This window comes from Eschrichtius robustus, chromosome 16 (genome assembly GCF_028021215.1).
Source record: "Eschrichtius robustus isolate mEscRob2 chromosome 16, mEscRob2.pri, whole genome shotgun sequence".
Taxonomy (NCBI): Eukaryota; Metazoa; Chordata; class Mammalia; order Artiodactyla; family Eschrichtiidae; genus Eschrichtius; species Eschrichtius robustus.
The window spans coordinates 11840618-11867324 of NC_090839.1; the positions used below are offsets into that span (position 1 = coordinate 11840618).

The window sequence follows — 26707 nt, forward strand, 5'->3', positions numbered from 1 at the left end:
TGAGATGATCTTGTAGTCTTTGTTCTTCATCCTATTGTGCTATATCACATGGTAGTTGACTTTTGAGGCTTGCTCAGATGTGGGTATGATTTTTTTTGTTGTTGTAAGAATACTTCATAGATGTTATCTTCTTTCATCAGGAGGCACATGATGTCGAGTTCTCTCCCTTTGGGATATTAATAGCCGTTAAGGCTGTTACTCAGTACTTAGAACCATTATTTCATCAGAGCATGCAAAATGGAGATATTCCAATTCTAGTCTTCCTTGTTTGGCAACTGGAATACTTCTATAAAAAGAAACTTTTCTGTGGTGGTGTGACTCTATACCTGGGACAAAACTGCATGGAACTAAACACACAGACATACACACACACACAGAGGACAGCATGTAAAACTGGTGTAATCTGAACAAGGTCTATGGATTGTACCAATGTCAGTTTCCTGGTTGTGATACTGCTTTATAGTTGTGCAAAATGTTACCCCTGGGAGAAACATGGGTACATGGGACCTTTCTGTACTATTTTTGCAACTTCCTATAAATCTATGAATTAAAAAAAAAGTTAAAGACAAAGAAACTTCCCTTATCTACTATTTGACTACCAGTGATATAGTTTAAGAAAAGCAGGATAGGGACTTCCCTGGTGGTCCAGTGGTTAAGACTCCGTGCTTCCACTGCAGGGGGCACAGGTCCGATCCCTGATCGGGGAACTAAGATCCCGCATGCCGCACGGCCAAAAAAAAGGTGGGGGGGATAGATGCTTACTTCTTTGCATGCATGCATGCATGCATTTATTTATTTATTTATTTATTTATTTATTTATTTATTTATTTATTTATTTATTTTATTTATTTATTTATGGCTGCGTTGGGTCTTCGCTGCTGCGCACGGGCTTTCTCTAGTTGCGGCGAGCGTGGGCTACTCTTCGTTGGAGTGCGTGGGCTTCTCATTGCGGTGGCTTCTCATTGCAGAGCATGGGCTCTAGGCACATGGGCTTCAGTAGTTGCGGCACGTGGGCTCACTAGTTGTGGCTCACGGGCTGTAGAGCACAGGCTCAGTAGTTGTGGTGCACGGGCTTAGTTGCTCTGCGGCGTGTGGGATCTTCCCAGACCAGGGATCGAACCCGTGTCTCCTGCATTGGCAGGCGGATTCTCAACCACTGCACCACCAGGGAAGCCCTGCCTTTATTTTTTAAATTTATTTTATTTATTTATTTATTTTTGGCTGCATTGGGTCTTCGTTGCTGCGTGCGGGCTTTCTCTAGTTGCGGGGAGCGGGGTCTACTCTTTGTTGTGGTGCATGGGCTTCTCATTGTGGTGGCTTCTCGTTGTGGAGCATGGGCTCTAGGCACACGGGCTCAGTAGTTGTGGCTCGCGGGCTCTAGAGCGCAGGCTCAGTAGTTGCGGCGCACGGGCTTATTTGCTTTGCGGCATGTTGGATCTTCCCGGACCAGGGCTCGAACCCATGTCCCCTGAGTTGGCAGGTGCATTCTTAACCACTGTGCCACCAGGGAAGCCCTCTTTGCCTTTATTTTTACTTAGAATAATGAATTGGTGCCTTAGAATTCCCCAGCAGTGACTGATTTTTTACAAGCATATTATTATGAACTTATTGATTTCAGTATATTTTAAGTATTTCAATCCATTACATTATTACTGTCATTGATGCTCAAATTCCCGTCTTTATTCAGTCAGAACCTCTTCAAGCTGGCTCCTGAGTCCTGACCTGACCCTGAAACCTCTGATTGCTTCCTCTCTGTTTGGTATGACAAGGGGTTCCATGTTCATCTTTGTACATCTCCTGCCCAACTCCTGGACTCAGACGTTTCTCCAAAGAGCCCTGGGTCCTTTTGCTGTGAAATGACATTTGGATACCAAAGTCTGAGAGCTAAGGGTGCTCACTGCCACTGGGTTGGTCATTGTTTCCAGGTCTTTTCAGTGAGCAGAGCTAGCAATAGGTTTATATCTCTAAAAATACAAACCATGTTGTAAGTTCATACTTATACTTAAATAAAAATTCAGGACCACAGGATTTTTGCTCAACCTCATTCCTCTTTTATTCCCATGCTGAGGATCCTGGTTCTCAAGGGGTCCAGGGAAGCCACTACTAGTTTTGATTTTGTCGCCATAGCTACACCTGATCCTGAAAGGAGGGAGTCACCTGGGACAACCCTTGGAGAGCATCTCAGTTACTCACCACAGAGCGGGGAGAAGGACTAAGGCTCAGAGAGCATGAGGAGCCTTTGCAAGTTTGCACATATGATTAACTCCTGGTTGCCCATGGCTCTGTTAGGAAATGAAACATCAGGGATACAAGTGAAGCCAGGGTAGGTGTCATGTGGTTCAAATGCAGTTCCTCACCTTCCTTCCCCTACCCCAGAGGAGCCCTGGATCCTGGGGTTAACTTTTCCAGCCTTTCTTCACACTCCGCTACACTTGGCTGCATCCCTAAGCACTACTGTTTCACAACATCATTTTGCCTGGTTTTATATGTACTTATTCATCTGCAGCTTTCTTTCTCCCCTCCTTTCAATATTTTGAGATTTATCCATGTTGATATGTTATTCTAGTTTCATTCATTCATCCATCCATCCATTCTTGCTGCTGTATACTGTTCCTTACATGACCGCGCCGCTGTTTATCCATTCTCCTAGTGGGAAACAGCTCGTTTCCAATAATTTGCTATTACAAATATTCTTGTAGGTGTCTCCTGAGTATGCATGACTATGTAAGAGTTTCAGTAGGGCAGCGTGGGCAAACTTTTTCTGTAAATGGTGATAGTGAATATTTTTGGCTTTGGGAGACAAGAGGCAAAAAAAAAAAAATGTATATATATATACTATATATATATTTATTTATATATTATTATATAGATAATATAGAACAAAGAGAGAAAACAAACTTCCACGGATTTTTTATTAAAACATTCAAAACTTTATGGACATTAAACTTTGAATTTCATATAATTTTCACGCCATGAAGTACTGTTCTTTTGAATTTTTTTTCAACCATTTGAACACGTTAAAATCCCAGGCTCAGCTCGCTGGTGGTACAGAACAGGAGACAGGCTGGGCTTGGGCCTCAGGCAGTAGTTTGCCTCTCCTCGCTCTCTAGGGCTTAAACCGAGGAGAGGACTCGCTGGATTGAAGGGTCCCAGGCGTCTTTAACTTTACTAGGCACTGCCAGGTGCTCTTCAAAGTGATTCTATCAATTTAGACCCTCACCAGAGCATGATGAGACTTCCTATTTCCTTAGCGCTCTTTTTTTTTTTTTTCACTTTTTAAAAATCTTTTTAAAATTTATTTTTAAATTCTTAAAAATTTTATTGAAATATAGTTGATTTACAATGTTGTGTTAGTTTGAGGTGTCCAGCAAAGTGATTCAGTTGTGCATATATATATATTTTAGATTCTTTTCCATTATAGGTATACTGAAGATATTGAGTATAGTTCTGTGTGCTTATACAGTAGGATTTTGTTGGTTATCTATTTTATATATAGTAGCGTGTATATTTTACTCCCAAACTCCTAATTTATCACCCCCTTTCCCCTTTTTGGTAACCATAAGTTTGTTTTCTATGTCTGTGAGTCTGTTTTTTTTTTTTTTTTTAATTTTATTTATTTTTTTAAGGAACTCCTTTATTTATTTATTACTTATTTTTGGCTTTGTTGGGTCTTCGTTTCTGTGCGAGGGCTTTCTCTAGTTGCGGCAAGCGGGGGCCACTCTTCATCGCGGTGTGCGGGCCTCTCACTATCGCGGCCTCTCTTGTTGCGGAGCACAGGCTCCAGACGCGCAGGCTCAGTAGTTGTGGCTCACGGGCCTAGTCGCTCCACGGCATGTGGGATCTTCCCAGACCAGGGCCCGAACCCGCGTCCCCTGCATTGGCAGGCAGATTCTCAACCACTGCGCCACCAGGGAAGCCCTGTGAGTCTGTTTTGTAAATAAGTTCATTTGTAGCATCCCTAGCCCTCTTGAAATCACATCAGATCTCTCCATTTAATGCATTGCTCCTCTAGTTCTGGTTTCATTTATAATCACATTTTGAAAAGTGAAGATTGCACGCTGTATGTTCCTTATTATTGAATGAAAGTTCTTTTTTTTTTTGAATTTTATTTACTTTTTATACAGCAGGTTCTTATTAGTTATCCATTTTACACATATTAGTGTATATATGTCAATCCCAATCTCCCAATTCATTCCACCACTACCAACCCCCTGCCACTTTACCCCCTTGGTGTCCATACGTTTGTTTTCTACATCTGTGTCTCTATTTCTGCCTTGCAAACCGGTTCATCTGTACCATTTTTCTGGATTCCACATATCTGTGTTAATATACGATGTTTGTTTTTCTCTTTCTGACTTACTTCACTCTATATGACAGTCTCTAGATCCATCCACGTCTCTACAAACGACCCAGTTTCGTTCCTTTTTATGGCTAATATTCCATTGTATATATGTACCACATCTTCTTTATCCATTCATCTGTCGATGGGCATTTAGGTTGCTTCCATGACCTGGCTATTGTAAATAGTGCTGCAGTGAACATTACGGTGCATGTGTCTTTGTGAATTATGGCTTTCTCTCGGTATATGCCCGGTAGTGGGATTGCTGGGTCATATGGTAATTCTATTTTTAGTTTTTTAAGGAACCTCCATACTGTTCTCCATAGTGGCTGTATCAATTTACATTCCCACCAACAGTGCAAGAGGGTTCCCTTTTCTCCACACCCTCTCCAGCATCTGTTGTTTGTAGATTTTCTGATGATGCCCATTATAACAGGTGTGAGGTGATACCTCATTGCAGTTTTGATTTGCATTTCTCTAATAATTAGTGACATTGAGCAGCTTTTCATGTGCTTCCTGGCCATCTGTATGTCTTCTTTGGAGAGATGTCTATTTAGTTCTTCTGCCCATTTTTTGATTGGGTTGTTTGTTTTTCTAATATTGAGCTGCATGAGCTGTTTATATATTTTGGAGATTAATCCTTTGCCATTGATTCATTTGCAAATATTTTCTCCCATTCTGAGAGTTGCCTTTTTGTCTTGTTTGTAGTTTCCTTTGCTGTGCAAAAGCTTTTAAGTTTCATTAGGTCCCATTTGTTTATTTTTGTTTTTATTTCCATTACTCTAGGAGGTGGATCAAAAAAGATCTTGCTGTGATTTATGTCAAAGAGTGTTCTTCCTATGTTTTCCTCTAAGAGTTTTATAGTGTCCGGTCTTACATTTAGGTCTTTAATCCATTTTGAGTTTATTTTTGTGTGTGGTGTTAGGGAGTGTTCTAATTTCATTCTCTTACATGTAGCTGTCCAGTTTTCCAGCACCACTTACTGAAGAGATTTGTCTTTTCTCCATTGTATATCCTTGCCTCCTTTGTCAAAGATTAGTTGACCATAGGTGCGTGGGTTTATCTCTGGGCTTTCTATCCTGTTCCATTGATCTATATTTCTGTTTTTGTGCCAGTACCATGTTGTCTTGATTACTGTAGCTTCGTAGTATAGTCTGAAGTCAGGGAGTCTGATTCTTCCAGCTCCGTTTTTTCCCCTAAGATCGCTTTGGCTATTCGGGGTCTTTTGTGTCTCCATACAAATTTTAAGATTTTTTTGTTCTAGTTCTGTAAAAAATGCCATTGGTAATTTGATAGGGATTGCATTGAATCTGTAGATTGCTTTGGGTGGTATAGTCATTTTCACAATATCGATTCTTCCAATCCAACAACGTGGTGTATCTCTCCATCTGTTTGTGTCATCTTTGATTTCTTTCATCAGTGTCTTATAGTTTTCTGAGTACAGGTCTTTTACCTCCTTAGGTAGGTTTATTCCTAGGTATTTTATTCTTTTTGTTGCAATGGTGAATGGGGTTGTTCCCTTAATTTCTCTTTCTGGTCTTTTGTTGTTAATGTATAGGAATGCAAGAGATTTCTCTGTGTTAATTTTGTATCCTGCAACTTTAGCAAATTCATTGATTGGCTCTAGTAGTTTTCTGGTGGCATCTTTAGGACTCTCTATGTATAGTATCATGTCATCTGCAAACAGTGACAGTTTTACTTCTTCTTTTCCAATTTGTATTCCTTTTATTTCTTTTTCTTCTCTGATTGCCGTGGCTAGGACTTTCAAAACTAAGTTGAATAATAGTGGCGAGAGTGGACCTCCTTGTCTTGTTCCTGATCTTAGAGGAAATGGTTTGTTTTTCACCATTGAGAATGATGTTTGCTGTGGGTTTGTCATATATGGCCTTTATTATGTTGAGGTAGTTCCCCTCTATGCCCACTTTCTGGAGAGTTTTTATCATAAATGGGTGTTGAATTTTGTCAAAAGCTTTTTCTGCATCTATTGAGATGATCATATGGTTTTTATTCTTCAGTTTGTTAATGTGGTGTATCACATTGATTGATTTGCATATATTGAAGAATCCTTGCATCCCTGGGATAAATCCCACTTGATCATGGTGTATGATCCTTTTAATGTGTTGTTGGATTCTGTTTGCTAGTATTTTGTTCAGGATTTTTTCATCTATATTCATCAGTGATATTGGTCTGTAATTTTCTTTTTCTGTAGTATCTCTGTCTGGTTTTGGTATCAGGGTGATGGCCTCGTGGAATGAGTTTGGGAGTGTTCCTTCCTCTGCAATTTTTTGGAAGAGTTTGAGAAGGATGGGTGTTAACTCTTCTGTAAATGTTTGATAGAATTCACCTGTGAAGCCATCTGGTCCTGGACTTTTGTTTGTTGGAAGATTTTAAATCACAGTTTCAATTTCATTACTTGTGATTGGTCTGTTCATATTTTCTGTTTCTTCCTGGTTCAGTCTTGGAAGGTTATACCTTCCTAAGAATTTGTCCATTTCTTCCAGGTTGTCCATTTTATTGGCATAGAGTTGCTTGTAGTAGTCTCTTAGGATGCTTTGTATTTCTGTGGTGTCCATTGTAACTTCTCCTTTTTCATTTCTAATTTTATTGATTTGAGTCCTCTCCCTCTTTTTCTTGATGAGTCTGGCTAAAGGTTTATCAATTTGTTTATCTTCTCAAAGAACCAGCTTTTAGTTTTATTGATCTTTGCTATTGTTTTCTTAGTTTCTATTTCATTTATTTCTGCTCTGATCTTTATGATTTCTTTCCTTCTACTAACTTTGGGTTTTGTTTGTTCTCCTTTCTCTAGTTCCTTTAGGTGTAAGGTTAGATTGTTTATTTGAGATTTTTCTTGTTTCTTGAGGTAGGATTGTATTGCTATAAACTTCCCTCTTAGAACTGCTTTTGCTGCATCCCATAGGTTTTAGATTGTCATGTTTTCGTTGTAATTTGTCTCTAGGTATGTTTTGATTTCCTCTTTGATTTCTTCAGTGATCTCTTGGTTATTTAGTAACGTATTGTTTAGCTTCCATGTGTTTGTGTTTTTTATGGTTTTTTTCCCCTGTGATTGATTTCTAATCTCATAGTGTTGTGGTCAGAAAAGATGTTTGATATGATTTCAATGTTTCTTAAATTTACTGAGGCTTGATTTGTGACCCAAGATGTGATCTATCCTGGAGAATGTTCTGTGTGCACTTGAGAAGAAAGTGTAATCTGCTGTTTTTGGATGGAACATCCTCTAAATATCAATTAAATCTATCTGGTCTATTGTGTCATTTAAAGCTTGTGTTTCCTTATTAATTATCTGTCTGGATGATCTGTCCATTGGTGTAAGTGAGGTGTTAAAGTCCCCCACCATTATTGTATTACTGTCGATTTCCTCTTTTATAGCTGTTAGCAGTTGCCTTATGTATTGAGGTGCTCCTATGTTGGGTGCATATATATTTATAATTATTATATTTTCTTGGATTGATCCCTTGATCATTATGTAGTGTCCTTGTCTCTTGTAACATTCTTTATTTTAAAGTCTATTTTATCTGATATGAGTATTGCTACTCCAGCTTTCTTTTGATTTCCATTTGCATGGAATATCTTTTTCCATCCTCTCACTTTCAGTCTGTAAGTGTCCCTAGGTCTGAAGTGGGTCTCTTGTAGACAGCATATATATGGGTCTTGTTTTTGTATCCATTTAGCGAGCCTGTGTCCTTTGGTTGGAGCATTAGTCCATTCATGTTTAAGGTAATTATCGATATGTATGTTCCTATTACCATTTTCTTAATTGTTATGGGTTTGTTTTCGTAGGTCCTTTTCTTCTCTTGCGTTTCCCACTTACAGAAGTTCCTTTAGCATTTGTTGTAGAGCTGGTTTTGTGGTGCTGAATTCTCTTAGCTTTTGCTTGTCTGTAAAGCTTTTGATTTCTCTGTCGAATCTGAATGAGATCCTTGCTAGGTAGAATAATCTTGGTTGTAGGTTCTTCCCTTTCATCACTTTAAATATAGCGTGCCAATCCCTTTTGGCTTGTAGAGTTTCTGCTGAGAAATCAGCTGTTAACCTTATGGGAGTTCCCTTGTATGTTATTTGTCATTTTTCCCTTGTTGCTTTCAATAATATTTTGTCTTTAATTTTTGTCAGTTTGATTACTGTGTGTCTCAGCATGTTTCTCCTTGGGTTTATCCTGCCTGGGACTCTCTGCGCTTCCTGGACTTGGGTGGCTAGTTCCTTTCCCATGTTAGGGAAGTTTTTGACTATAATCTCTTCAAATATTTTCTCGGGTCCTTTCTCTCTCTTCTCCTTCTGGGACCCCTATAATGCAAATGTTGTTGCATTTAATGTTGTCCCAGAGGTCTCTTAGGCTGTCTTCATTTCCTTTCATTCTTTTTTCTTTATTCTGTTCCACGGCAGTGAATTCCACTATTCTGTCTTCCAGGTCACTTATCTGTTCTTCTGCCTCAGTTATTCTGCTGTTGATTCCTTCTAGTGTATTTTTCATTTCAGTTATTGTATTGTTCATCTCTGTTTGTTGTTCTTTAGTTCTTCTAGGTCTTTGTTAAACATTTCTTGCATCTTCTTGATCTTTACCTCCATTCTTTTTCCAAGGTCCCGGATCATCTTCACTATCATTATTCTGAATTCTTTTTCTGGAAGGTTGCCTATCTCCACTTCATTTAGTTGTTTTCTGGGGTTTTCTCTTGTTCCTTCATCTGGTACACAGTCCTCTGCCTTTTCGTTTTGTCTGCCTTTCTGTGAATGTGGTTTTCCTTCCACAGGCTGCAGAACTGTGTAGTTCTTCTTGCTTCTGCTGTCTGCCCTCTGGTCTGAATAAAAGTTCTTTGTGAAAGAAATAGAAAATACCTTCAGACGAGATCTTAAAAGTTACCCATTATCCTTCCACTCAGAGAGGACCAAAGTTCTCTCAAACTTCGTACCTATCCTTGCACATTTTTTCCTATATACACACACATCACTTTAATTTTTGGAGGCTGATGCTATGTATGTTGTTTTGGAATCTGCTCATCTGACTTCATGAAGTTCTTTCGGTTAGGATTGTTTTTGTTGTAACATAAAACCCAACCCAAATAGCATCAGCAGCAAGAACACGTATTGTCTCCCGCAGTGAGCTCTGGAGAGAGGTCGGTTCCAGGACTGGTTAATTCACTGGTCCGACAGGGTTGTTAACAACTCAGGGCCTCTGTCTTTCTGCACAGCAGGTTGGTGAGGCCTTCCCTTGTCTCCGAATTGCTGCAGCAGGTCCGAGCACTGCAGCCTCACATAATGGGAGGCAAAGGCCAGACCGTGGGGAAGAGGGTGCTTCCCTTCTTTCAGTGACTGTTTGAGTGTGAGGAAACAGTCCTGGAAATTCCCTGAGATGTTGCTTCATTCTCCTGCCGGAATTTGGTCAGAGGCCCATTCCTCAGCATTCTCAGGCGAGGGGAGTGGAATGACCATAAATGGCTTCATCTCCCCTCAGCTCCCCTGGGGGTCAAGTGGAGGTCATGGGGCCCTCAACTTTGTGTGTGACCCTCCCCTGCAGCTTTCTGGCCTTTAAGGAAAATACTTCTTCCCTGGTTTGCTCCCCTTCACCCTGAGTGCTTTTTCTAGACATTGAGAAGGTTGAAATGTGAATGAAAATACCCAGTCCCACTCAGGCTCTGCTCACCTTTACTACCAGGGTTCCATTTCGTCCAGGCTGACACTCTGCTCGTTTCCCAGCCTCCCCTGCAGCCATCGGTGGCCTGGGAAGATTCTGCTTTATATGTGCCAGAGGCCCATCACTCCAGTGCCGCCTGTTATCACACCTGCACGGTTTCATTAGGGTGGAGGAATCCTTCTCTGAACCCAGGTCTCCGTCACAGGGGGAAGGGAGCTGAGGGCCACGTGCGCCTCCTACCAGCCCTGCTCCCTGACCGGGTTCCCTGCCTGACACCAGCAGGCATTCGTTTGGGCGTGCAGTTGGCAGTCCAGGTAGAGGAAGGGTCCAGCATATGATTTATTCTCCCCCCACCCTTCCTCCTTTGGCCTGGGGGTGGGGGTAGGGGGTGGGGATGCATTGCAGGGTGGAGAGGAACTAGAGTTCCGGTTCTGGCCTCCCTGTCAGGAGGCTCGTGCCTGGGGTCAGGACAGGTTCTTCTGCCTGGTTTCGTTTATGTCACGTGTATGTTTTGTTTGCACCTGTTACCGTAAGTAGCTTCAGCTGCCTTCTGGAAGCATGAGAGAGTATAAACAAACGGAGCCTCCAGACTCCCCATAGATACCGCCACCAGCTTCCATCTGACTCGCACGGCCGTGTGGGTTCAGAGCCTGGTTTCAGTCAAAGGCCTATCAGGGGCCAGTCTGCAACCCCAGCAGGGAGGAGGGCGGCTAGCCCAGCGAACCCCAGGGAGGACAAGTCCCTCGCACCTGTGAGGAAGCAGCTGTGGCTGGAGGCTGGAGGCTGGGCCCGAGCTGAGCCCTCCTGCTTGGCCTCACGTCCTCCTCACTGAGGGACTGTGTGCTTAGGCCATTCAAGATGGCTGTCTCCTGCTCTCTGCACATCCCCTGCTCGAGCAGCCCCTGCTTCCCTCACGTGACTATCCAGTCCTCTTAATCATAGGGCTCAATTAGTTCCTGGTAACCGAGCCCACCTGACATCAATCCCCCCTGTAAATGGCAGCCTCCTTCTCCCGATGTGGTGAGGACTGCTGCCGTGTCCTGGTGTCCCGTCCGACGGCTGCTGCACGCCGTGGGGTTTCGCTCCAGGACCGTTTGTTAAGATCCCTCTATCCAGCAAACCGTTCACGTCTCTGTTGCTGTGTCTAGGCTCTTTCTCTGGTCTCAAGGCTGGGCAACTACAAGGCTTGTGGGCCCGCGGGGTCCAGCCCAACAGGGACAGGGGCAGGAATTGGGCCCCAAAGCCCGCACTCCTGCCCACTAACCACTGCGTTCTGCCAGGCTTCTGGCCGCAAGAGCCGGGCAGGCGTGGACAGAGCCGAGTCTAGGGGGGCGAGACCCAGGCCTCTGCAAAGCCACGGAACACAAACACAGAAAGTGGGTCTGATTCAGCAGCATTCATTTTTATTTCTAAATAAGAATCCAGTGACATTACTGTTTTCCATCCATTTCTGAATTCTTTAAAGAGTCCAGTGAGACGAGGTAGAGGCTCCAGCAGAGCAGCTGCAGGTCCCTCCACCTCCGACCCACCTTCCCCTCCGCAACCCGCAGCCCCACCAAGAAGAGCAGCAAATCATTTCTCAGGAACCAGGACCTAACAACTGCCTCTCACATCTTACTTGGGGGAGGGCAAAAGAACAAGCCTGACCTTCCCAATAGTCCTTATATCAAAAAGCTGTACTTAAAAAATCCTTCATTTTTACAAAGAAAATTACTCAAAAGAATACAAGATTCTGATTAATCTTGAGAACAAATCAAGCTTTGCAGGAGCTGTACTGGAGAAAATGTTAAAGCCTTTGGTAGCCACGAACCTAACCTTCGGTAGTCAGCCGAGCGAGTAGAGGAGCCTTCCCTGGCCCATGGGCCTCCGCGGCTCCTTAGAGCAGCGCTGGGGCCTGGAGAAGTGGCTCTTCCGCGTGGCTGACCAGCTCCTTGGACAGGGTCCCATAGCGCTGACGGGTGACCTTTCTCTCTTGACCACCGCACTGCACAATCCCCATCGATCCCATGGCTACGGGGCCCACGGCTGCGCTCCGAGCACTCAGCTCTCTTGCCCTGAAGCCAGGACGCTCACGCAGAGCAGCTGGGCAAAGACCAGCTCCTGGGTAGGAAAAGCCACACATTTTTTTTCCCTCTAGGATTAGGGACTGTGTCGGCTGGGGTGAGAAAGGGTGAAACGGGGTGGGGGAAATTAGAAAGTCTTCTTTCGTAACATGGGCGATGACGGTGAAGTCCCTGAACATCCAACTCCATTTGTGTGAGAAATGGCAGGAGACTAAGTGGACGGGAGTATGGCTGCTTATCCGAAGCCGTCACTCTGACCGTGGTGTTTTCATTTAAAACATATCGCCTGCCTGGGGCTTTGGAGACTGCGTTCCTGGTAGAACAACTTCTTAATGATTCTGGCTGCTCTACTGGGAACGTTTCAGATAATTTCCTACCCACCACCCAGCAGGAGAATCACATGCCTGCATTCTGGAGGGAATGGGGAAGGAGCAAAGGATCTTTCCTCTTTTTTTGGCATTTGAAGTCCTAACTGACAGTCAATCATTGCTGTTGAGAGAGATTCCTCCTCCCACTAGAATCAGGGGTCAGTTCTAAGGCCAGAGCCCCCCTAAGCCACGCCTGCACCTTCCCGCACCTTTGGTGGCCCGGACCTGGCTGAGGAGAAGACAGTCTCCGCCCGGCCCCACCCTCACTCCCCCCACCGAAGCAGAAGAGGGATTCTGGCTGTGGCCTCCCCGCTGGGGACTTTGCCACATGTGTGGACCCCCGTGGGAGTGCAGACCTGAGACCCCGGAAGGCCACCTTAGGCAAGGGCTTGAAGGAGAAGGCTCCCCACTCACCAGCCTTTCCACACTCCACTGCACACAGAGGAATCTGCAGGCAAATCAGGGCCTCCCTAGGCTGACTTGGGGTACTCAGGGGCTGCCAACATTCTGGGCCCCCAGCCTCACGTCAGCCGGGGCCCAGCCAGCATTCCCAGTGTGTGGCCTGGGGGAGAGGGTCTGCCCCTGGGCTGAGTGAGCACCAGACGATGGAACTGAGCCACCTTCCGCCTGGCTCTGTTCCAGCTCAGCCCAAACTTGGTCTCCGGGTACCTAGGAAAAGCCAGCTTCTTCTCCTGGGAGGCCTCACACGCCAAGCCTCTGAGCATGGTTACTCCCAGAGGTCCTACAACCACAGGGCTGCAGAACACGTGATATATTCCAAGTCCCCAATCGTAGGGCCTGCTGCGGAGGGGCTGCTGGGGGAGCCTTGGGGTGGGGCCTTAGTGCTACAGAACACCCCAGCTCCCCAAGACGGCACGTCTTCAGAGTTCACTGGCTAGCCAACCAGCTTCCCCAGAGGCACGCACTGACCTTACAGCCTTCACCTCCTCCTAAAGTATTACCTTCTCTCTGTGCTATACTTCTCCTGTCCCGTGGCCTAGACCTAAAAGAAAACGTGTGTGAAGTTATAGTTATGCTGGATTTTTTTAATCTTCTAGGCATTTATTGCCCCAAACAATAGAATTATTAGGAATGCTAAAGGTAGACAGCAGCAATTTTTGATTCTCAGGCAAAGACATCTGAAAAAAGTCCACCAGAGGTGAACAGACAGATGGCTGAGGCACACGGGGCGCCCTCCTCGACGGGGGAATGCCCTCCCACGCTGCTAAGCCACTACTTGGCCAGCAGAGGGCAGGAGCAGCTCACGGGACACCCAGGTTGGCGCTGCTCCAGGCCGGGCAAGACTCCCCCAGCCACCTGCACACAGCCAAGCCTTGGGGACCTCGCCCCGCCCCCGCGTGCTTCTCTACTTAGTGTCACTCTCAGGTCTCAGCTAAAAGTGGGAGGACAGGTGGGACCTGGTGACAAAGGGCAGTCTGAACTGAGAAGATCCTGTTTTCATTATTTAACCTGTGAACTCACAGCCAAAAAAATTTTTTTCCGGCAAGCAATTGAGTTTACAATGCAACTTACACCTCGGAGATCAGACTCTGAATTTCAGGGGGAAAAGTCAGTGACTTATGAATTGGAGAATGAGAGAACAATCTGGCCTCTGATCCCTGCCCCCTCCCCCATCCCCTTATGGACAAAGGTCCCCTCCCTTTGACCTCTTCTCTTTTCCACTAAAAAGAAACAGGAAATGATGGAGCCTGGAATTATGCATGGCATTAATCTTCCAGTGGGGATATTAGGTGAAGTAAAGTAATCCTATTTGGCTCAAATTATGGGGTTAAGGTGGGAGATTACAAAAAGAAATGATCATATTTTAGCTCTATCAAGTACAAATTTACTGTTCATGCATAAAAAGGAAGCCATGTGCCCTCCTGCCTGACTGGCTTTACGCTTACACTTCTGGGGCAAGGGAAGGGGTTAGGGCAGGGGTCTGGCCTTGTGGGCTGGGTACATGGGTCCTGGAGGGTCCTGAGGTCAGTCCTTCCTCACATCCAGAGCCACGCTGCCTGAGACTGAGAAGATGGAAACATATTTGCCGCCAGCCCAAGGTCCACGCTGGCCCACTGTGTCCGAAACAGAACCAAGGACATGCGCATGATGAATTAAACCACGCCAGAGGGTGCTGAGTCCCGAGGCTCCAGCTGAGACCCTGAGCCACATATGGAAACTGCCAGAGGCCTGTAGATGGGCACAAGCAAGCAGGTAAAGACTTGTTAAAGGGCCGGTGAAGGGGGTGGATGCGGGGAAGTCAGAAACTCCATGTCCTCTGGACATGACTGGCAGCTCCTCACCTTGAGATGGCCCGGGGGCCCGGACCATGGGGCTGGGGCAGGTGTGTGTGTGTGTGTGCATGCGCGTGTGGCTGGGGCAGGTGTGTGTGTGTGTGTGTGCGCGCACGCGTGTGGGTGTGTGGCCAGGGCAGGGGTGTGTGTGTATGCGCACGCGCGTGTGCGTGTGTGGCCAGGGCAGGGGTGTGTGTGTGTGTGTGTATGGTGTGTGTGCGTGTGTGGCCGGGGCAGGGGTGTGCGTGTGTGTGGTGTGTGTGTGCGCGCGCACGCGCAAGCACTCTGTGAGCGAGTCCTGAGGTAGCAGTGGCTGCTCAGGGATTGCAGGTGAGACTCAGATGCATCTGGCTGCAGGCCACTGGGGTCCTGGAGAGGGGTGGCAGAGGAGGAGCATGGGGACAAATGGGACCCAAGATGGTAGAGAACTGGGAGAGGGAAAAAAAAAAGATGCCGATGAGCACTGAAGGTGCAGCAGGTAAACGGTGGGCAGAGCCCAGGAAAAGGGGCCTCTGAACAAACAAGGACCACTGAGTAAGGAATCGAGGTCAGGGAAGGGACTGCTAGGCTCTCACCACTTTATAAAAGTGCATGAATTTAAACTGAATTCTAAGACAGCAGCTGCTGGCCAGCATAAACCCTGTAGACTTTCCCTCTAGAGGGTGCTCTGACCCCACAGAATAGGGTCGCTCACCCCCTAAAAAACCCAGGGATACGGCTTCCATTGGGGCTCTAGAGAGGTGCCTGTGCCCTCGTGCTCGGTTCCAGTGTAAACATTCACAGTATTCCCAGAGAAGGGCAGTAGCTGCCTGCTGCCCAGGGAGACAGCCTGTGAGGTGCCAATCAGAGGTAAAGAGAAAAAGGTCACTCAGTTTCTCTTTCTCAGGGAGTGCAAGCGACATCACGAAGGGGAGTGTGAGGTTTTCAAGGTTTCTGAGCCTGCCGCTTAGGTGAGAACCGCTGCTGCTGAGGGCGGAGGCGCCTTGATGACGCACAGGGAAGCGGCGGCCGGCTCCTCGCCCTGCTGGTACCGACACCCGTCCAGCAGGGAAGGGCCCCTGTAATGAAGGCCGTGGCCAGGGATGGCGGCAACGGCACACCACGCTCCCGGGACGCCCTGCACAGTGGGTCCACAGCAGGATTTCTCCTCTCAGGCACCTCGGCGTGACAGATGACTATTCCCCGGCTACAGAAGCAGAAGGAAACATTTACCTGCAAAGGTGGTCCCTCCAATCCGCGGGCTGGGAAACCACCCTGAGGGAGAGGTCCAGCCCAGTGAGGAGCGGGGAGAGGGTGCTTCAGGGCAGCCGGCTGGCTCCAAAGGCCTGGGAGGTCCCGGGTTAAGACGACAGTGGCCTGTGCGTCACCCTGCTTCCATCCACCCTAAAGAACTGCCAAATGCACACGCCTCGGGGGCCCTTGCTGGGTGTTCGTCCTGGGAGCTGTGGGGAGGCTGGATGGCACTGCTGCGGCCCCGGTTGCCCGGGAGCCACGGCGTCCCACTCGGTCACAGCAGCTCCTGCTCGTCGTCCTCGGAGCCTGAGGGGCCTTGGCGCACCTCTTCGTACCACTTGTTGGTGAGGGTTTTCATCTGGATGCGCCCGTGGTGGAGGTCCTGGGGCGGGAGACACAGCAAGCCCTTGTCAGTGGGTCTGGCTCAGGGTCAGGGTTGAGGAAGGGAGGAGACGGGAGGCAGGGTGCACGGCCACAAGCAATTTCAAAGTGTTAACTGACTAACCGCAAGCTGGGATCATTCTTTGTGGGGGAGGAGATAACGGGAGGTGTCACCCTGGAACAGGAGTAGGAGGCAGGATGGCATGATGTTAAAAAACCTGGCCTCTGGAATCAGACACACTTGGGCTCTGCTTCCAGCTTTGCCACGTACTGGCTGTGTGACCTCGGGGGGTTACTTCACCTCTCTGGGCCTCAGTCTCCCCGGCTATCAAGTGAGACAACCCGCTGCATCTACTGCATGGGTTGCTGGGAGAATGAAACGAAGCAATCATGAAAAACGTCTGGTGCAGCGCCTGGCTCACAGTAAGAACTCACGTGCTGACAGCGGTCCTGACTGCTGAAGGAGGGAAAACGGGGCTCAGAACCAAAGCGGGGCAGCAGCCAGGAGAACCCCTCCCCCACCCTGCACGGTGCAGGATGACGGTTTCAGCAAAGCAGGCCCAAGCTGGTCCCTGAGTGTGTCACTCACTGTCAGGCCAGTGGTGCCTGGAGGGATGGAGCGAGAGCCCTGAGCCTTGGGCCACTGTCCGAGGCCCTGGCAGGCCTGAAATTCCTCAGCTCAGATTCAGTAGCCGATCAATGTCCCAAGTCTATCATCCAGGAAAACCAAACTGGGTCAACAAGTCTATTATTAAACTAGCACCAGAGACTTCCCTGGTGGCGCAGTGGTTAAGAACCCACCTGTCAATGCAGGGGACACGGTTCGAGCCCTGGTCCAGGAAGATCCCACATGCCGCGGAGCAACTAAGCCCGTGCGCCACAACTACTGAGCCTGCGCTCTAGAGCCCGCGAGCCACAACTCCTTAGCCCACGTGTCACAACTACTGAAGCCCGCACACCTAGAGCCCGTGCTCCACAACAAGAGAAGCCACCGCGATGAGAAGCCCACGCACCGCAACAAAGAGTAGCCCCCGCTCGCCGCCACTAGAGAAAGCCCGCGCGGAGCAATGAAGACCCAACGCAGCCAAAAATAAACAAACAAACAAACCAGCATTAAATACGGCAGGAAGGAAAAACAGCAGATGCAGAGTGCCGCAAGCATATCCAGCCCGCGAGGCTGGGAAGGAGAGAAAGCTGAGTGGGGAGAGGCCCCCACCCAACCCGGCATGTGGGTCTTCCCTGCCCACCCTGCTCTTGGCCACTGCAGGCCCTGAGGGAGGAAGGCAAGGGACCCCTGGCCTGCGTCCCACCTCCTGGGTCAGCCGCCGCGTGAAGAAGGGGTTCAGGTACTTGGCGTCCAGCCACAGGAAGCCTTTGAGGTCCTGCCGCCTGATGTAGTGGGCTTCGTACTCCTCCTCGGTGAGCTCCGACAAGTGCTCCGACTCGATGGTGTTGCCCTGCGGCGGCGGGGTGGGGAAGGCAGCCGAAGGCTCGTCAGCTGACACCTGCCTGGAAGCCCTCACACCACCCAGCCTACCTCCTCGCAGCTCTTCACCCCGGCCCCCGTGTCCCCAACCCTAACGGTGGCAGCAAGAGGCCTCCTGGGAGCCTGCAGGGAGGCGGGAAGGTGTGTAAGAACACGATGGACATCCAGGAAAATCAGAATTGTGAATAAGTTGGAAGCTCAGGGCTGGGGCTTGGTCTGTAAGTGCTCCAGGTGGCTGGCTGTGCGGCCAGGACTGGGAGCTGTTCTAGGCTGTCTCTTTACCAGTGAACTGAACGAGGGAGGCCGCTCTTGTCGTTTTTTGCCTGCAGAGGCCCACTCTGGGTGCATTTGCTGGTCATGTGGATGCAGCGGGGAGGGATGTGGAGAGGGAGGGAGGGAAGGACCACCCACCCTCTGCAGGGGCGACCAAAGGCAGTTTTGCATTGCCGCCCCCAAGCGCAGGTGTACCCCGGGTGTAGGAGGTGGGAGAGAGGGAGGGGCAGGGAGGGCATTTCCCTGCCATGGAGCAGTGCTTCTCAAACTCTGGCCGGCATCGGAATCATCTGGAGCTTGGGGAGCCACAAAATGCTGGGCCCACTAGGCCCACCTGCAGTTCCTGATTCAGCAGGTCTGGGAGGGGGCCCAAGAATGTGCATTTCTAACACGCGCCCACCGATGCTGCTGGTCCCGGAACCCCACCTTGACAACCAGTGATGGAAAGTGGGGTGGTTAAGAGTCTGTGTGACCACAGCTGTGTGATTTGGTCTCTCTGTGCCTCAGTGCTCTCATCTGCAAAATGGGGATCATGAGACCATCTGCTTCCTGCAGGTTATCAGGGACAGTCCAAGGGGAGCGCAGGCACCACAGAAAACATGCCCTAAACAGCTGCTGCTCCCCGCTGAGCACACATCCTGGTTCTACCAGAGCTGTGCTTGGCCAAGTGTGGCTGCACCTCCCGGCAATTCATCAGAAATGCAAATTCTCTGGGCGCCCACCCCAGACCTGTAAGACCCTGGAGCCCTCCACCAATCCTGACACCCACTAAAAGCTTTGAGAACCTATACTTGAGCTTTGGTTAAAAACAGACAAGAAGGCTGGTGGATGGGGGTGGGGGGAGAAGGGCTACGGAGAGTGAGGAAAGTTCTGTGAGCCAGCCCTGCCTGAGGTCATCTGAAGGTTCTCCCAGCAGCACAACTCTGGCTGGAGAGGCCGCGGGCAGAGACTGGAGGCCAAGATCCACCCAGACTGGACTTTCCAGAGTGAGAAGTGGGCCACATCCCCTTTCCCCACCTCTGGTTGAGGATTTCTGTGCCTTCCATGGCTGAGTAAAGTTACTGATGGCCTTGACAAAGGGAACTAGAAAAAGATGCATTTCTGCAAACGTGTGTGCATGGAGCAGGGGGTGGTGCAGGAAGGCAGGACAAGAGGCCAGGGCTCCACGGCCAGGGCCCAAGGGAACACAGGGTAGGAAAGGCACAATCACAGTGACTCAGGGCAGGAGGGTGGCTTGGAGGAGGCAGAGGTGGGCAGGGGTCCGGGGGCCTCAGGCTCGCAGCAGCTGGCCCTGGGCACCTCCACCCCCAAATCATGCCCTCGCCTGTCCTCAGTGGAGGGCCCTCTCCCGTGACCCTCCAAGCCTCTGTGAGCACTTTCTCCTTCTCCAGCCCCAACAGGAGGCTTTTAGTAGATGCTAGGGAATGATATGATTTTGTCATTTTGTGATTTTGAAACCCTCCTTCCAGTCCCGGCCTGATGGGGTGGTGTGGTTACTGGCAGGGGAGGAGCGTTACTGGAAGAGTCTGCTAGGGGTCCATGTTCCTACGCCACTGCCTCCATGGCTTCATGAGGCCGGCAGACAACCCACCCCAAAGAGCCACGCTTCAGACCCTGAGTCCAACCTCCTTGTCACTTTGGGAAGCTGGTGCGTACGTGTGCGCATGTGCCGTGCGCCCATGCGTGCGTGCCCAGGGACGAATCATCCTCAGATCGTGTCTCGTTTCCCCATTTTCTGGCGGCGAGTGGGGACCCACCCTCTGCCCCTGCCCGCCCGCCTGCCTGCCCGCCCGGCCGGCACTCACCATCTTCTCGGTCTTGCTGAGGTTGACGTCCTTCTTGTTCCTGCGGCGCGCCCTGGCGTCCTCGATGTCCGCAAAGCGGATGAGGGGCATGGTGCTACCGCCCAGCAGCAGGATGGTGAAGAGCACGATGCTGATGGTGGTGGTGCCGATGAGCTGCCGCTTCTCCATGGGCTCCAGGTCCAGGTGCAGGCTCAGGGCGTAGGGGATGGCCCCCCGCAGGCCTGGGCGACAGTGAAGGGAGTAAGAGGGACGGAGGCAGGCGGGAGGGGGCAGCGGTTCTCGGGGGATCTGGGCCCAGGCCGGCACCACGGCTGCTCGACATTCTAATGCACCCACTGGAGAGTGCGAACTCAGCCTGTGCGGCTCTGGGGTGTGAGAAAAGCAGGCGCAAGGAACGGAGGCTCACCTCCGTTCCCACTTCTCAGGGCGGCAGAGGGGATCGGGTGAGGTGACCTGCCCGGGCTGTGACGCGCCGGGCGTGTGCGTGTTGAGGATTTATCAAGCCCAGCGCTTACGTTTTAGAAACACGACAGCTGGTGCAGACGAGCCCTCCCTGTGCGTGCCCGGCCCTGTGCTACGTGCTCCGCGGGCACGACCTCATCCGATTGTCACAGGAAGCCCTGTAGAGCTGGTCCTGTTATTCTCACAGTGCACAGATGAGGCGCCGAGACTGAGAATGAGGTGTCCTCCCAGGGCCACACGCTTTACTGGCATCGGCACAGAATGCCATTTGCCCAATGCCCACTGTAGTGGAGGATGCCAGCCCTGCGGTGGCCAGCGGCTCAGGGGACCGCATCACGGCCTCTCCCTTACTTCCTGTTTTGGTTCCCTGGGAGGCTGCTGGCTGGACTGAGGGGTGTGGACTGAGCTGGGAAATGGCACTTTCTCTCTAAAAAACTTCCTGGCTTGCCTGGTGCCATACAGGGGGGACAGGACCTCCCAGAGCAGCAGGGAGGAGAGACGTCAAACGAGGACTCGTGAGGGTGAGGGCCTGAAGGAGAAGGGAGGGCGGGCTGAGCACACAGTGACAGGATCTGACCCAGACGTGGAGGCCAGCACATCACAGCATGATGAGGGGCTGGCTGCTGCAGCCCAGACCCTACATGGGGACACAGCGGAGCGGAGGGAAGGGGGTGGAATTAAAAGAGACACGGGGAGCAGAAGTAACAGGTCACAGGAGCGAGGGGAAGGTGGGGTGACCAGGGAAGGGAAGGGCCTGGAGGATGCCCGGGTCCTAGGAGGCTTGCTGCGCGATGGTCTGGGCACGGGGTCGGGAGTCTGGCTCCTGGGTCCACCCCCTGGCCCCCTGCTTTCCCTGGGGCCTCCCAGGCTGGCACGAGGAACTAGACACAGGGCCTGCCATGACGGTGGCCCGAGGATGAAACGCCTTGGCATAGGACAGCATGTGCACACAGTAAACACTTTGTAAGAGGCAGCCACGTGTTATTGTTTCCTGTGGAAGGAAGGGGGATGCTGGCAAACAAGCAGGTTGGGCAGGAAGGTAAGTTCCGTCCTAGACAATGAGATTGCAATAGCGCCACAACATCCAAGGAGGATTCAGACGCTGGAGTCTGGATCTCAGAGGGAAGGCCTGGTCAGAGGAAACAGCTTTGGGAGGGTGGGAACCAGATGGAAGTTGAGGCCACAGGACAGGTGAGCTTGTGAGAGCGCAAGAGATGAAGCAGGTCTGAGGCTGAGTCCTGAGGAAGCCAATATTTACTGAGGTGCCGGTAAAGGCAGATGGGGACCTGGACAGGAGCCTGAGGAGATCCCAAGGGAAAAGAGGGGAACCAGAGCATGGCCTGGAGGCCAAGGGAAGAGGAGAAGAGGGTATCCTCCCAGTCAGAGGGCACGTCGGTGGGAGGAAGGAGCCCCAAGCCGAGGCGGCGGGGGGGATGAGGGCTAACCGGTGCCCGCCAGGCCTGCCTGCGGGAGGCTGCTGGTGACCCAGGCGAGGCCAAGTCCAGCCCTGAGGACAGGAGGTGAGGAAGTGGAGAAAATGGGCAAGAAAAGCTCGCTCAAGAGGTCTGGCCACGATAGGAAGAGATGGGGAAGCAGCTGGAGGGGATGAGGAGCAGGGGTTTTGGCTGAAGTTGTTGGTTTTCTGCGGGGAAAAGGAGAATCTTCCACTGTTGAATGATGGAGGGGCCAGTGAGACAGGGTGAGGATCCAGGAAAGAGGGCGGGAATGGACGGAGGGAGGCCTGGACAGCCTGAGGACACCCGGAACCAAGAGCCCTCCCTGTTTAAAACCACCAACCACTTCCCTGTAGAGTCTCTCACGACACCCCCCAACCCCCAAAGAGCTCACATACTTTGTAAAATGCCCGATACATTGCTTAGATTTTCTTCCAGATTTTCAAGACCTTGGATCAACTACTTTACGATTTTTTTCCCTCACTGGCAAAAAAGATTAAGAAAAAAGTTTCTCTCACTGTACACACATATATACACGCCTACCTACCTATATCAGTCACACACACACCTATGTATATATTTTAAACAAGGTCTTTTGAAAAAGAAGAGAAATCTGCGAGAAATTTACAGATATGCTGTTGGAGAGAAAACAGCTTACAAAGCATGTTGCTATACCCTGACCCACACAGAAATATTTTAATTATAATATTTAAACAAGAAAGCACAAAGAACTGGATGTATTGCTCCCAAGTAAATTTAAAGATGTCTACGGATCCAGTTCTTTAGGAGTCAAAGATTTATGGAATCATTTCCATCCTTTAAAAAGTAGAGGAGGGCTTCCCTGGTGGCACAGTGGTTGAGAGTCTGCCTGCCAGTGCAGGGGACATGGGTTCGAGCCCTGGTCTGGGGGGATCCCATGTGCCGCGGAGCAGCTGGGCCCGTGAGCCACAATTACTGAGCCTGCGTGTCTGGAGCCTGTGCTCCGCAACAAGAGAGGCCGTGACAGTGAGAGGCCCGCACACCGTGATGAAGAGTGGCCCCCGCCTGCCACAACTACAGAAAGCCCTCGCACAGACACGAAGACCCAACACAGCCGTAAATAAATAAATAAATACTTTTAAAAAATCTATAAAAAGTAGAGGAATATGGGATTGAACAGCAACTGAAATGGCCAAATAAACTATCAGAACTTAGTAACTGAATGAAAAAAAAATCCAAATCTAGCCTGTAGTACAAAAAAGTTTGAACTTTAACCTTTTTATTCTGAGCCCCTTGTTACTTCAGCCTAGAAAGCGCTCAGGTGGGAGTGGCGCCGTGCACACCTTGCCCTGGGCTGCCCGTCTGTCCAGGAAAGAGTGGAGGGAAGGAGGGCAAATCCTGGCTCTGCTTCCCGGGGCCCCTCGTCCCGAGCAAGTCCTTTACCCTTGAGCCTGAGCTTCCTCACCTGTAGAGCAGACACGCACCACCCACTTCCTGCGCTGTGGGGAGGGGTACCGCCTGCGAAGGGCCTCGCTCAGGGCCCGTGTTATAACAGGCGCCCCTAAATGGGAGCACATGCAACTTGGGGTTGATGAGGCAGGCTCGTTTTGCAAGGGCTCCGGGGACACGCACGTGCATTCTCCGCAGGGCCTGTGCCTTTATAACACGCACTTTCCCTCCACCATTCATTCAAGATTGGGCTTACCGCTGAACCACATGATGAACATCATCTTTGGTGTGATTTTATGATCACGGAAGAAATTCAGGAGGTAGGAGAGAGGGAAAATGTTCACCGCTCTGCCAAACAGCACAAGCACCTGTTAACAGCAACAAACTAAGTCTTAACATGGAAACCTCTGGTTCTTCAAGTTGAAGCTTGTTGAGGCTAACACAGACCTGGTAACACACCCATTATAAAGGCAGCATCCCCTTGTCATCAAAGACATGAACTCAGTGCTAGGCAGAGACCCAGGAGATGCCAGTTTCTATGTGTCTGGGAAAGGATTAAAGCTTTGTAGGTTACGTTTCCACTGTCAGAAAGAGAGGACTATCAATGACAGCTTTAGTAATGCCAAGAGGCCGCGCAGAAGTACCCAGAGATTAATTTAAGGGTAATCTGGCTCCTCCAAATGTGCTCCACTGTGGGACGGGCCTGCACTAATCATTCCCAATGGGCTAGCTCTGGAGGAACAGACAAGGTATTCCTGCCTCTCCCATGGGGGCCCCACTCCTCAGGGAAAGGAGCGAAGACTGAGAAGCGCCTACCTATGTCCGTAAATGCTGCTCCCTGAGCAAGAGGAATGCACAGGTGGGTTCTAACTGGAGGTCACACACACCCTGTCTAGCCAGTTGCTTCATGGCTTTTGGTTCCTAGCCATCTCCAAAGGCATGTCGATTTTAACAAAATATAGCTTTACGTAAAGTCTAAATCTTATCTAAGTGGCTTCTTAGAACTACTTATTAATTTACTTCCATTTTCTTCATCTTGGTTCTCACCATAACTAACTTGAACAGAATAATATATATATAGACATTCTAAGGCTCTAAGTTTATTCTTTTAACCAGCATGAATTGAGTGTGCTTTGGACTGTTGTGCCTTGGAAGGTCAAGTTAATAATTACCCACAATCATCTAACATTTATATGCCAGACAATGCTCTAATCATTTTATATGCATTATCTTGTTCAATTTACATCCTTCCAAAGGTCTTATGAGGTAGGTATTACTGTCTCTATTTTAGAGACAAGTAAACTGAGACAGCGAGAGGTTAAGTATTAAGTAACTGGTCTAAGCTGACCCAGGCAGGAAGTGGTGGAGCCAAGTCCCAAACCTGGCTCAGTCCCCAGAGCCCATGCCCTTGACCACTGAGTGAGTCTAAGGTAATCCATCTGAACAGCACAGGCCGTCCCTAGGAGTGCCAGGGCCAGACTGACCAGTTGCTCAGCGGAAAGTGAGTCACCACCCCAGGCATCGCCTCATTTTTCTTTCCCTCCCAGCTCATGGCTGAGATCGCCACCTCCCTGTTTCACCCACTGAAATCTAATCCTCCATTCCCACATGTGTGTTTCAGCGTTGACCAAATGTGGCCCCTTTCACCCAGTGACCACACTAAAGGCTACTATACTTTCTATAAAAGACTTTTGCTGCTGTTTTCTTGTCCTAAAACCTGAGTTTGGAGGACACATAACAGTGACAAAAGCAATGAGCTTGTGCCGACTAAGGTAGAAGCACCCAGATTGCAAGGAGAAACATCTTTTTCTTTAGGGTTCCTTATCTTCTCTGTCTCAGGTTCCCCATATGCCAAATAGGTAGGCCTCACTGGTTTGCACATGGTAGGTGACAGTGATTTAAAAGAAAAAGACTGCCTCTCAATAGCTGTGTTTTGTTTAGTGGAGCTGGTAATAAAAGTTAACTCAAGATGAATTATGGTAACTCAACAAGGTGTGCTTTGTAAGTGCCTTAAATTAATAGAGGATCTAAAAAGACAACAAACAGATCAAATTAGGGACAGGAGTATAAATCAGCAGGAGGACCTATGGGAGATGGGTTCACACTGACAGGACAGAGACACAGGAGGGACACAGACGAGGGACCTGGCAACACCAGGCTAATGCCCAAATGTTAGCCATTCCCGGCACTTTGATCAGATGCCTGAGGGAGCTGGACCTTTCTTTTAAATGCTTAAACATTTATTTTTTTCCTATTCCATTCCCAAGATCTGATTTGAATGCAAATGATTAAACTTCTATTTTCCTTTTTTAAAGGTACATTTTAATTTGTCTCCTACTGCCACCACCCCTCTCTCGTCCAGTTACAACACTGTTTCCCAAATCTTCTCAATGGTAAGAATCACCTGGGATGATGATTCCTCCAGATGAATCTCTAAAGGAGGTAAGGGCCTCGTAATCTTTACCTTGAACAAGTGTCCAAGGTCATGCTTATAAATGGACACATTTGAAGGAAACCACAGCAAGAATTAGGTATATTCATTATAATCATCCAGAAAAAGTAGAAAAGAAAAAGAAATCATCCCCAGTTCTACAACCAGTGAACATTTGGCTGCATTTTCTTACATATTTTCTTTTTTCTATGCATGCTGTTTTTACATGGTTATGATCAATTACACATTCAATTCTGAAATCTGCTTTTACTACCTAACGTTAAAAACTGGTAAATTTTTTTTTTTTTATGGCTGCGCCGTGCAGCCTGCAGGATCTTAGTTCCCTGCTGACCAGGGATCAAACCTGTGCCCCCTGCAGTGGAAGCTCGGAAGTCTTAACCACTGGACTGCCAGGGAAGTCCTGAAAAAAATGGTAATTTTTAAAGAAGACTATAACAATTCAAGGCCACTTAAAATTAAAACCAAGCAAAAATTCTTTTCTAGGGATATTTATTTACTTAATTCCATACCTTCCCATTTATTGTATGTTCATGAATTTTTAACAAAAAGAAACTTTAAACAGAAGGTTGTCTATGTAGCTGTTGACTTTGACCAGTTAACAGCTACATAAATGAATCCAGAATACATGGTTATCGACCTACAAATAAGTAGTTAAATAAAAAACAAGGAAAATACTTACTATGCACCAGATGACAAAGGAAATTTCAAACTTGTGAGGGAAACTAAAAATGGACAGGCCAAGAAATGCAAACACACATGTTTCTGAAACAAACCAAAGAATGGATTATTCAGCCTCAACTATTTTCTTCCAATACAGCACGGGATTGTTATGCAGGCAAACATTCAGAAGTTAATCAGAATCCAGTATACCACTTTGCTTATTTTCTGGAAAATCCTGCAACCAGTACCTTGGCAAACTTGTCCTTTGATTCTCTCATTCTTTTCTATCACATAAGCAACAAGTGCTTGCTATTCAGAATCTCCTAATTTAATAAGCCAGCTGTCAAATACCCATGCAAATAAAT

The 26707-nt window shown here is 48.7% G+C and overlaps 1 protein-coding gene across 4 annotated transcripts in view; it reads right to left on the bottom strand.

Annotated features, from left to right (window-relative positions):
* Positions 1-11368: 11368 nt before the first annotated feature.
* Positions 11369-26707, bottom strand: part of SLC9A8 (solute carrier family 9 member A8) — a 72551-nt gene continuing 57212 nt past the window's right edge. For 3 of the 4 annotated variants that reach the window (XM_068525170.1, XM_068525171.1, XM_068525172.1), the window contains 5 exons: positions 26362-26444; positions 23487-23598; positions 19887-20107; positions 17633-17779; positions 11369-16323 (listed from right to left, as the gene is read on the bottom strand). In XM_068525170.1, coding sequence (XP_068381271.1) covers positions 16216-16323; positions 17633-17779; positions 19887-20107; positions 23487-23598; positions 26362-26444 — 671 coding nt within the window. In that variant the 3' untranslated portion in view covers positions 11369-16215. The remainder of the gene's footprint in view (positions 16324-17632; positions 17780-19886; positions 20108-23486; positions 23599-26361; positions 26445-26707) is intronic. The other variant, XR_011070537.1, reaches the window with a different exon arrangement.